The sequence below is a fragment of the Jaculus jaculus genome, chromosome 6, assembly GCF_020740685.1.
Source record: "Jaculus jaculus isolate mJacJac1 chromosome 6, mJacJac1.mat.Y.cur, whole genome shotgun sequence".
In the NCBI taxonomy this organism is placed as follows: Eukaryota; Metazoa; Chordata; class Mammalia; order Rodentia; family Dipodidae; genus Jaculus; species Jaculus jaculus.
Genome location: NC_059107.1, coordinates 98767473 through 98779695, shown reverse-complemented (window position 1 = coordinate 98779695; position 12223 = coordinate 98767473). Strand labels below are relative to the sequence as shown.

General features: G+C 40.6%; 1 protein-coding gene across 1 annotated transcript; it reads right to left on the bottom strand.

The window, feature by feature from the left end:
• Positions 1 to 9200: 9200 nt before the first annotated feature.
• Positions 9201 to 10151, bottom strand: LOC101603730 (olfactory receptor 10P1-like). Its single transcript, XM_004650483.2, has one exon. The coding sequence runs from the start codon at positions 10149 to 10151 to the stop codon at positions 9201 to 9203; it is 951 nt and encodes a 316-aa protein (XP_004650540.2).
• Between the last annotated feature and the right edge of the window lie 2072 nt (positions 10152 to 12223).

Genomic DNA, 12223 nt, shown 5'->3' with positions numbered 1-12223 from the left:
CATGTACTTCTAAGGAAATGAGATGATTCCTTTGGAATCATCCTTTGCCTAGGAGTGCTATAGCTGGGTCATCTGGTAGATCAATGTTTAGCTGTTTTAGGAACCTCCACACTGATTTCCACAATGGCTGGACCAGTTTGCATTCCCACCAGCAGTGTAGAAGGGTTCCTCTTTTTCCACATCTGCGCCAAATTTATGACCATTTGTTTTCATGATGGTAGCCAATCTGTCAGGAGTGAGATGGAATCTCAATATAGTTTTAATCTGCATTTCTCTGATGACTAGTGATGTAGAACAGTTTTTTAGACGCTTATATGCCATTCACATTTCTTCTTTTGAGAACTTTCTATTTACCTCCATAGCCCATTTTTTGATTGGCTTGTTTGATTCCTTTTTATTTAACTTTTTGAGTTCTTTGTATATCCTAGATATAAATCCTCTATCAGATATATAACTGGCGAAGATTTTTTCCCATTCTTTAGGTTGCCTCTTTGCTTTTTTCACCGTGTCCTTTGCAGTGAAAAATCTTTGTAATTTCATGAGGTCCCAGTGATTAATCAGTGGTTTTATTGCCTGAGCAATTGGGGTTGTATTCAGAATGTCTTTGCCAAGACCAATATGTTGAAGAGTTTCCCCTACTTTTTCCTCTAGCTGTTTCAGAGTTTCAGGTCTGATGTTAAGATCTTTAATCCATTTGGACTTAATTCTTGTGCTTGGAGAGAGAGAAGAATCTATTTTCATCCATCTACAGATATATATCCAGTTTTCCCAACACCATTTGCTGAAGAGGCTGTCTTTTCTCCAATGAGTATTTTTGGCATTTTTATCGAATATCAGGTGGCTATAGCTACTTGGGCTTACATCTGGGTCCTCTACTCTGTTCCACTGATCTACATGTCTGTTTTTGTGCCAGTACCATGCTGTTTTTGTTACTATGGCTCTGTAGTATAGCTTAAAATCAGGTATGGTGATACCACCAGCCTCTTTTTTGTTGCTCAGTATTATTTTAGATATTCGAGGTTTTTTGTGATTCCAAATGAATTTTTGGATTGTTTTTTCTATTTCCATGAAGAAAGCCTTTGGAATTTTGATAGGGATTGCATTAAATGTGTAGATTGCTTTTGGTAAGATTGCCATTTTCACGATATTGATTCTTCCAATCCCAGGAACAAGGGATGTTTCTCCACTTTCTATTGTCTTCTGCAATTTCTCGCTTGAGTGTTTTAAAGTTCTCATTGTATAGATTCTTTACTTCCTTGGTTAGGTTTATTCCAAGGTATTTTTTTTTTTTTTGATGCAATTGCGAATGGGAGTGATTCTCTGATTTCATCCTCTGTGTGTTTGTTGTTAGCATATATGAAGGCTACTGATTTCTGTGTATTTATTTTGTATCCTGCTACATTGCTGTAGGCTTTTGATCAGCTCTAACAGTTTGCTAGTAGAGTCTTTAGGGTCCTTTATGTATAGAATCATGTCATCTGCAAATAATGATAACTTGATCTCTTCCTTTCCAATTTGTATCCCTTTTATGTGTGTCTCTTGCCTTATTGCTATGACTAAGACTTCCAAAACTATATTAAATAAAAGTGGGGAGAGTGGAAACCCTTGTCTTGTTCCTGTTTGTAGTGGAAAAGCTTCCAGTTTTCCCCCATTTAGTAATATTTTGGCTGTAGGCTTGTCATAAATAGCTTTTATTATATTGAGATATGTTCCTTCTATTCCAAGTCTCTGTAGAACTTTTATCATGAAGGGACATTGGATTTCGTCGAATGCTTTCTATGCGACTAATGCAATGATAATGTGATTTTTGTCCTTCAACCCACTTATATAATGTATTACATTTTTAGATTTGCATATATTGAAACATCCCTGCATCTGTGGGATAAAGCCTACTTGGTCAGGGTGAATGATCTTTTTGATATATTCTTGTATTCTGTTTGCCAATATTTTGTTGAGAATTTTTGCATTTATGTTCATGAGGGAGATTGGTCTGTGATTTCCTTTTTTTGTTCTATCTTTGCCTGGTTTTGGTATCAGGGTGATGCTGGCCTCATAGAAGGAGTTTGGTAGAATTCCTTCTTTTTCTATTTCCTGGAAAAGCTTAAGAAGCAATGGTGTTAGCTCTTCCTTAAAAGTCTGGTAAAATTCAGCAGTGAATCCATCCGGGCCTGGGCTCTTTTTTAGTTGGGAGATTATTGATAACTGCTCGGATCTCCATGTTTGTTATAGGTCTATTTAAGTGATTAATCTCATTTTGATTTAATTTAGGTAGGTCATATAGATCAAGGAAATCATCCATTTCTTTCAGATTTTCATACTTTGTGGAGTATATGCTTTTATAGTATGTCCCTATGATTTTTTGAATTTCTCTGGAATCTGTTGTGATGTTACCTTGTTCATCTCTGATTTTATTAATTTGTGTCTCTTCTCTCTTTCTTTTGGTCAGATTTGCTAAGGGTTTATCACTCTTGTTTATCCTTTCAAAGAACCAACTCTTTGTTTCATTAATTCTTTGGATTGTTCTTTTTGTTTCTATTTCATTAATTTCTGCCCTAATCTTTATTATTTCTTCCTGTCTACTGGTTTTTGGTTTGCCTTGTTCTTCTTTTTCCAAGGCTTTAAGGTGAAGCATTAGGTCGTTTACTTGCGACCTTTCTAATTTCTTAATATAGGCACTTAAGGCTATAAATTTACCTCTTAAAACTGCCTTCATTGTGTCCCAGAGATTTTGATATGTTGTGTTGTTGTTATCGTTTGACTCTATAAATTTTTTGATATCCTTCTTGATTTCTTCATTGACTCATTCATCATTTAGTAGTGTATTGTTTAGTTTCCATGATTGTGTGTATGCTCTATAGCCTTTCTTGCTACTGATTTGTAGTTTAATTCCATTGTGATCAGCGAGAATGCAAGGAATAATTTCAATTTTCCTGAATTTGTTAAGATTTGCTTTGTGTCCTAATATATGGTCTATTTTAGAGAATGTTCCATGTGCTGCTGAAAAGAATGCATATTCTGCAGCCTTTGGATGAAATGTCCTGTATATATCTGTTAGGTCCATTCCTTCTATGACCTCATTTAGTCCACATGCCTCTCTGTTTATTTTTTCCCGGGATGACCTGTGAATTGATGAGAGTGGGGTATTAAAGTCACCCACCACCACTGTGTTTGGTGTTATCTATGACCTTAGTTCTAATAGTGTTTGTTTGATGAATTTGGGAGCCCCCATGTTAGGTGCATATATGTTTAGCATTGTAATGTCCTCCTGTTGGACTGTACCCTTAATCAATATAAAGTGACCTTCCTTATCTTTCTTGACTAATGTTGGACTGAAGTCTACCTTGAAACACCATTTTCCAACCTTTCACCCTAAGGTAATGTCTATCCTTTGTAGAAAGGTGAGTTTCTTGGAGACAACAAATTGTAGGATCCTGCTTTTTAACCCAGACTGCAAACCTATGTCTTTTGGTTGGGGCCTGGAGGCCATTGATATTAAGAGATATTATTGAAAGGTGTGTATTTATGTTTGCCTTTTTTTTTTTTTTTTTGTGATTCTGGTTCTATCTTTGCTGTCTTGTGTTAACTAGTATTTGAGTATTGCTTGTTTTTTCCAGTTCCTTATATGTGAGCTTTTCCTTTTCTTCAGCGTGGAGGATTCTCTCCAGTATTTTCTATAGAGCTGGTTTTGTCTTCAAATACTCCTTTAACCTGCTTTTGTCATGGAATGTCCTTATATCTCCGTGTATTTGAATGGATAGCTTTGCAGGATAAAGTAACCTTGGTTGACAGTTTATCTTTCAGAACTTGGAATATATTATTCCAAGCCCTTCTGGCTTTAAAAGTTTGTGTTGAATAATCTGCTGTGATCCCGATGGGCTTGCTTTTGTAGGTAACTTGATTTTTCTCTCTAACCGCTTTCAATATTTTTTCTTGGTGTGTGTGTTTGGAAGTTTGATTCTCATATGGTGAGGAGAGGTTCTTTCCAGGGTTTGTCTGGCTGGGGTTCTAAAGGCTTCCTATATCTGCATTGGCACCTCTTTCCCAATTTGGGGGAAATTTTCTTCTATGATTTTGTTGAAGATGCCTACTATGCTTTTGGAGTGGAATTTCCCTCTTTCTACTATGCCCTGAGTTCTTATATTTGATCTTTTCATAGTGTCCCAAATATCTTGAAATTCCCACTCATACTTTTCTATAAGTTTGTCTTTCTCTTTTTTGGACTGTATTACGTCTGCCATCTGGTCTTCTAGTTTAGATATTCTGTCTTCTCCTTCATCCATTCTACTGGTGAGATTTTCTACAGAGTTTTTTTATTTCATTAACTGTGTTCTTCATTGCTAGCAATTCTGACTGGGTTTTCTTTATTATTTCTATTTCCCTATTTGTGTCTTGTATTGCCTTCTTTATTTCATTAAATTGGTGTCCTGTGTCTTCTTTGATTCCTTTGATTTCCTCTTTGATTTCTTCTTTGATTCTTTTGATTTGTTCTTTGACCTCTTTGAACACATTTACAATCATTCTTTTGAACTCTATCTCAGGCATTTCCTCTAACTCGTTCTCAGTGGAGGACATTTCTGATGCATTAATACTTTTAGGTGGATTTATATTGTCTTGCTTTTTAGTGTTTCTTGTGTTATAATGTATATATTTTTGCATCTTGTATTAAGTTAAATCTTGGATTTTCTAGCTAACTGGGTATTCTTAGCTGTATCAATTGATTTGATGTTATATATTTTCAGGGTAGGAGCTTAAGGTGTTAGGTATGGCTCTTACGAATGTCAGAGTATCTACAAAGGTGTTCCTAGGGGTTGAGTTTCCCTGCTATGGGAGTATTCAAGCAGGCTGAGTGGAATAAAATACAGGTAGATTCTAAAATTTAACTAAACACTGTACACATTCAATCATAAACAGCACTGAGTATTTATGCAAGAGTAGTTATTATAACAACCAGATCCTCTATCAACAAAGAGGTTAAGATTTCTGGTCTATTGAGGGATCCAAGTCAGCTTGTGACCAAGTGAGTCCCTTCCCTGGTGCAATCCCAGTTACCTTGGATGATTTTGCTCTCAGTCAAGTTGCTGGCTGGGTCATTGGTCTGCTGTTCTGATTTCTGGATCTGGGCACTGGCTTTTTCTGAGGTGGAATCTGAGCCTGGGAACTGTGGCCCTGCAGAACGGCAACCCCACTGCTGGAAATGCTACTGTTGCTGCTAAAGCTGCTGCTGCTGGATCTGTTGCTGCTGCTGCTAAAGGTGCCACTGCTGGGTCTGTCACCACCACTGCTGAAGCTGCTGCTGTTGGATATGCCACTGCTGCTGCTGCTGGGGCTGCTGTTGCCGGTGCTGGAGACACTGATGTTGCTGCCGGATTCTGCTCCTGCTTGGATCTTGCTGTCTGCTCATGTTGGAGTGGCTGGGTCCTGGGACCACTGCCCTGTTCACTGTAGCTGGGGGAGGGAAGGGAGCCACAGCTTCTCTAGTTCTTTCACTGTTCCACGTGTTCTTTTAGCTTGTGATCTGCCCCTCCGTTGTTCACTGCCGCTCTCCCTTCATGTTTCTTGAGTCACAGAGAGCTCTGGTGTGAGTGGAATCTCCCCACACCTGGCTTTTCCTGCGGCTTGAGCTGAGCCTTGTGGCTTTCTGGTGCACCACTGCTGCGGTTGGCAGACCTGCTGGGGCCACTTTTGCCAGCCTGTGCGGGCTCTGGATCTCTTCTACTTCTCCACTGCCATTTCAATTTCCTACACACCTCACTTTTTAGTAAAAATGTGTATTTTGCTGAGTTTTTTTTTTCCCCTATGCTGCTTTGGTGTGGTACCTACGCTGCCATCTTAACCGGAAGTGAGAGTTTCTAAGATTCTCTAATCATCAGGGCTATGCAAATCAAAAGCACAGTGTGAGATATACAGAATGCTATACCTGTACTACCAGCCCTCAGGAGACTGAGGTCAAAGTATCATGAATTTCAGGATAGCCTGGAGGCAGAGTATGATCCTGTCCCAACAACAATTATAACAACAACACAACACCACAAGTACAATCACTACTCACTAAAATGGCAATATTCCTCAAATATTAAAAACACAGCTGCCAAAGGATCCAGGAATCCCAGTTTTGATATATAATCAAAACATCTGAAACCATGATCTTCAAGCTGTAACTGTGTAGCCATGTTCTTTGCATTGTTCTTTCCAATAGACATAGTCTGGAAACAACCTAAATGTCTACCTGCAGATTAGTAGATAAAGAAAATGTATCAAATACATCTAATGGAATATTATACAACTTCAAGTAATAAAGAAATCTTGCCATATATAACAACATAGAGGATTTTGGAAAACACTATTCTATTTCAAATAACTTAGTCATGGAATAACAAATAATGTATGACTATATCTATATGAGTGCTATAAATAGTCACACCAGGTGTAGAGAATAGTATGATGGTTGCCAGATTTGGAGAATTAGGGAGTTGCTATATATCATTCACTTATGAAGTTGATTAAGTTCTAAAGATCTACTGTATAAAATTGGGCCTATAGTTCATTATAGTATAACATGCATTTAACATTTTATAAAGGGGGTAGATTTAATACTAAGTAAACTTACTAAATTACAAATCAAAAATATAGGAGGGCTGAGGAGATGGCTCAGTCAAAAAGTGCTTGTTTTGTAAGCATTAGGACTTGAGTTGATCCCCAGAACCCATGTGGAAAAGCTATGTCTGGGGTTGGAGAGATGGCATTGTGGTTGAGGCACTTGCCTGTGAAGCCTACGGACCAATGTTTGACTCTCCAGGTTTCACATAAGCCAGACACAAAAGGTGTTGCAAACGCACAAGTTTGCACATGCACATAAGGTGGCACACATGTCTGGATTTGATTGCATTGCCTGAACGCTCTGGCACACCAATTCTCTCTTGTCTATCTGTCACACACTCTCTCTCTCTCATAAAAATAAAAAAAGAAAATTAAAAATCTATGTCTGGTTGTGTGTGCTTGTAATCCCAGTGCTAGCGAGTAGAGACAGGTGGATGTATCCTTGGGCTTGCTGGCCAGTAGTCCAACCTTACAAGCAAACTCCAGGCCAATTAGAGACCTTGTTTCAAAAAAATAAAGGTGGGTGGCACCTGAGGAATGATACCCAAGATTGTCCTCTGGCCTTCATGCTCATGTGTACACATGTGCCCACCATATGTACCTCCATGCTCATGCACACACACACACAATAAAGAGAAGATAGGAAGAAGCTTTCAGAGTTGATGGAAATTTTTGCTACCTTAATTTTGGTGATGGTTCATGAAAGTATACAGATACAAATAGTTACCAAACTGTACTTTAAATGTGTACAGTTTCTTGCATATAATTTCTACCTCAACAACTGCTAAATTTAAAAATAAAATGATGAGCTGTGTAAAAGCAAGGGAGTTAGAGTCTGCAGAGAACTGTACTATTGATTATGTGTCTCATAAAAGAAAGAAGAAAAGTAGCTTGAAATACCTATAGATGAAAATCAAACATGAGAGGCAAACAAAAGCAATTAATAGTACGTCATAACATTCATGAGTAACACCCCAGCTCCTTAGCTAAGAAGACATTTCCTAGATCTTGCTGTCATGTTTATTTTCAATGCTGTAAGCTTTATTCCTTAGCATGTTTTATATATTTTAATTTGCATATATACTCTTACACAAAGCAATGGGTTCTGTTATGACATTTTCATACAGGTACACGATGTTCTTTGACCATACTCATTGCTTCCATCACCTTCTGTTGTCTGCCCTGTCTTCTGGTCCTTTTCCTTTTCTCAAATAATCTTCCTTCCATTTTAATATTATATTTAAAATATTTAGATGCTGCATATGAGAGAAAACATGAATATTTGTTTTCCTGAGTCTACTTTATTTTGTGTAACATGATGGTCTCCAGTAGCATCTATTTTCTTGAAAATGATATAATTTCATCCTTGTTTATGGCCAAGGAAAACTCCATGTGCATATTTACCACATTTTATTTATTCATCTGTTGAAGAACACCTAGGCCAATTCTTAACTATTATGAATAATGCCACAATAAACATGTATGTAAGGGTATCTCTTTAGTATGCTAACTTCAGCCTTTGGAAGCAGTATTTTCCAATTTTCAAATCCAGTCTCTTGCATATAAAAACTTTACTCACAGAAGTAAGCTGTGTTTGGGAAGCTTTATAAAATCAACATTAAAGCATTTTATTGTTGAATATTTAATTTCCTTATATAGCAATAAGAATGTATTTTTTCAAGACATTTCCAGATCACCTTCAGTTTATCCTGATATGACAGTCAAATATTATCACATTCTATATTTAGCACATGAAGAAATATGCTAACAACAATTCATTCCAAAAAGGTTTATAATGGTAGTTATACAGTGGAGCAATGAAATGTGTTTTGAGTAATAAAATTCAAGGAGGAATAATTATTGACTTGAACCTTCCAGTGCGAATGGGAGTTTGCCAGGCAGACGTTTGGGTAAGATGTATGTGGGCAGTTCCCGTGAGGACAGCTTGAGAAAAGGCATAGATACACAAGACAGCTGTGGAGTTCAGTGAAGTGAGCTTAGAAGAGGAGACAGAGCTGGGAATATGCAGTATTCCTGAGGCAGAGTGCTTCCTCAAGAGAAAAGGAATGTCTGTGAGGCACTGAGGACTGTGGGGAGGATCTCAAGACGTCTTCCCAGCCCCAGTCCTCCTTACAGTCTGCTTTTCTTTTGGGCTGGTGCCTTGGCAGAGTGAATGGCTTACTGATAAGTGACCACGTACTTTCCTCGTGGAGGAGACAATAGCAACTGCGCCTCTGAGTAGAGGAAGGCTCACACACAGGGGAAAGAAAACCAAAGTCCAGCTAATTCCTCCTAGGCTCTATGGGCTAAGTGGTTGGATGTGGAATGCATAGACATCTGCCTTTATGACTGACAGGGACCTCTACTGGTGTGGCCATGGTTGTACAATCCGGGCTCTAGATTTCTAGGATCTAGAAGATCCTGGCAGCACTCCCATCTGTTTTACCTCGTCCTAATCAAGTGTACTCTTGCTGTGATTCTTGGGCGTGAGGCAAAAGCTAAGAGATAGATTTATCTTTGTTTTGATTCCAGATGGCCCAACCACCGCATGGTCTCTTGCCAGGCTGGGAGGAGGAACATCCAGGGAAGGAGTCAACATCACTTCAATCCCCTCTGGCTGAGGACATCTGCCTCTTCATCAGGTGTCGCAGCGCCTCTGTCACCTCCTTGTTACGCAGGGTGTAGATGATGGGGTTGAGCATGGGCGTGACGACTGTGTAGAAGAGACTGAGGATGCGGTCTGTGGTGGCGGAAGAGCCCGCCCGAGGCCGGATATATGTGATGCTCGCTGACCCGAAGAAGAGCGAGACCACGAGCAGGTGCGAGGAGCAGGTAGAGAACACCTTGCGGCGGCTCTGGGGCGAAGCCATGGCCAGGATGGCTCCCAGGACGCGGGCGTAGGAGGTGACTATCAGAGAGAAGGGGATCATGATGAAGACCACGGTGGCTGTCATGACAGAGATTTCACTCTTGCGCTTCCCTGCACTCGCCAGCCTCAGGACCGGCAATATGTCGCAGAGGAAGTGCGGGATGATTGGGTGGCTAGGGAAAGGCAGAGTGAAGATGAGGGAGCAGTGAGTGGTGGCTGTCATGATGCCCATGAGCCAGGAGGTGCCCACCATGGCTTGACAGGCCTGCTGGCTCATGAGGGTGGAGTAGTGCAGGGGCCGGCATATGGCTGCGTAGCGGTCGTAGGCCATGGCCATGAGCAGGCAGCACTCGGAGATGCCCAGGACAATGAAAAAGTACATCTGGGCCGCACAGCTCTGGACAGATATGGCCCGAGGTTGAGGAGAGGCCAGATCGACTAGGGTTCTGGGCACAATGTCTGTGGTGTAGATAAGCTCCACCGTAGAGAGGTGGCGCAGAAAGAAGTACATAGGGGTCTGCAGCCCAGGGCTGGCCTGTGTGAGGAGGATGATCAGGGAGTTGCCCAGCAAGGTGATCAAGTAGACCAGCAGCACCATCCAGTACAGGGGTCCCTGCAGGCCTCTGAGGTCTGAGAACCCCAGGAGGAGAAACTCAGTTGCTGTAGTACTATTCTCCTCAGCCATCACTCCAGACCAGAAGCTATGCATAAGGGGGAGAGAGAGATCGAGAGAGAGAGAGAGAGAGAGAGAGAGAGAGAGAGAGAGAGAGAGAGAGAGGAAGGGAGGGAGGGAGGGTGAGGAAAGGAAGGAGGGAGGAGGAAGGGAGTGAGGGAGGGAGGGAGGGAGGGAGGGGGAGAGGGAGGGAGGGAGAGAGAGGAAAGTAGAAGAAGGAGGAGGAAGAGAAGGAGGAGGAGGAGGAGGAGGGGAAGAAGGATAAATTTAAACATCAATCAACATCTCTGTAGTACAATTAAGCCTTTTCCATACAGTCCCTCTCATATCAAGTAAGAGTTGGTATCTTCTTTTTTGGCTGAGCTGTGATTCTCAGAGATTAAACTCTTTTGAGCTTATATTGAGGGACTGATGGGGTCATCAGGGGCTCTTCACTCCAAAGTCTGTGAATTTCCCATGTTCTCCTGCTCTGATTGGAAACCCAAGCCTCACTCTTCATGTGGCTGAACTCCCAGGGTTCTGTACTTTAGATGGAGCAGTTGCACAATGGAACTACAGGTTAGAACATACGACCACATCAGGGACTTTCCCAAGCTACTGTTTAATGTTCACCATGGTGTGCTGAGAACTCAGATCATCCCACAGGGATGTGACCATTTGTGATATTACTGCATGACCCTATCATGCTCAGGGGTCCTGGCATCTGCTCCTTTCTTTTTTATCTATAGCCTTGTGACCAGATACACATCTATGCTATCCCAGCACACCCTGACAGTGTCCCCTGCCCACACCCCCTGAAAGACTGACTGTTTCTATTCACTCTGTTAAATTTGTACTTATCTTCCACGACTCTGTTCAAGCCCATGGCAACATTGTTTACTCTTCATGCTTAGAAATAATCATCCACAGCATTTCAAGATCAAAAGTGACACTTAGCCTCATACATTTCCATGTGCACTGTTTGCATTTTATCTACAACATCTTAGAAGAAAGGCACTGGGCAGTGTGTTGCACAGGACACCTACCACAGCTGGAGGGAGGCAGCCCTTTCTGGTTTTGGCTTCCTCTTTCTGTCAGCAAAGTCTTCATTACGTAAGACTTGGCCGACTATGCAGTGGTTTATAGAAGTTCTAACCCCTCTTGCATCAGACAGCCTTTCAGGTATTTAGAGAGAGTGTTTTTTTTCTCCTTCATATTTTCACGTGTTGTTACTTGTGTCTTTGTCCCAGCAAGTTTTAGGGTAAATTTTTTACTGGAAGATCCTGTAGGACAAGGTGGGAGGTAGCAGGGGCCATTGTCTGTTTTAGAAGTCACTCATGATTCCCAAGTGCCTAGTCTGTGCCAGGTATTCTGCCAAGGGCTTAACATTCAATTAATCACTGATTGTCACAGTCACACTATAGCACAGAAACCTTTATTTTTCTCAGTTTTGTACATGAGGAAATAGAATTCCAGATAGCACTAGTGACTTTCTTCATATACCTCATAAGTGATAGAGTTTGGGCTCAAACCTTAGTTTAACTCCAGAGCCATGTTTTTAACCATTAAATTATCAAATGTCTTAGAGGTTAATTTAACCAGTGTGGTACCTGGAATATGCCAAGTTTTCACAAGACATATATAGGATGAACACATGGACTCCAATTATTCAGACAGGAGTATGCAAGAACAGAAAGATTAAGTAATTTGCTCAAAGTCTGGCAATTTAGACAATGGCAGAAGATGAATCCTCTGGCTTGCAGAAGTCCTACATTTCAAGATTTAGCAAGAGTTTATTATCTACGTTCATATCATGTGTGAAGTTAGTCTAGCCACTACTTACTATCATACTTCAACAGGAGATTCAAACTTTCTGCCCATTGATAATGGACCTAACCATCTCACACTTTGCCCCCTCACCTTATATTTTACCTAAAGCCATTTACTTTATCTTACATTTAGAGATTGCTGTGTATTGGGAACTATGTGGGTTCTCAGCTGACTGTACACACCACCAGTGCTAACCTAGTTATAATTTTTCTTGTTGCAGAAAAGAAATCAGAGCCCAAGTGTTTTAATTTCATACAGTAGGGCTGGGGAAATGC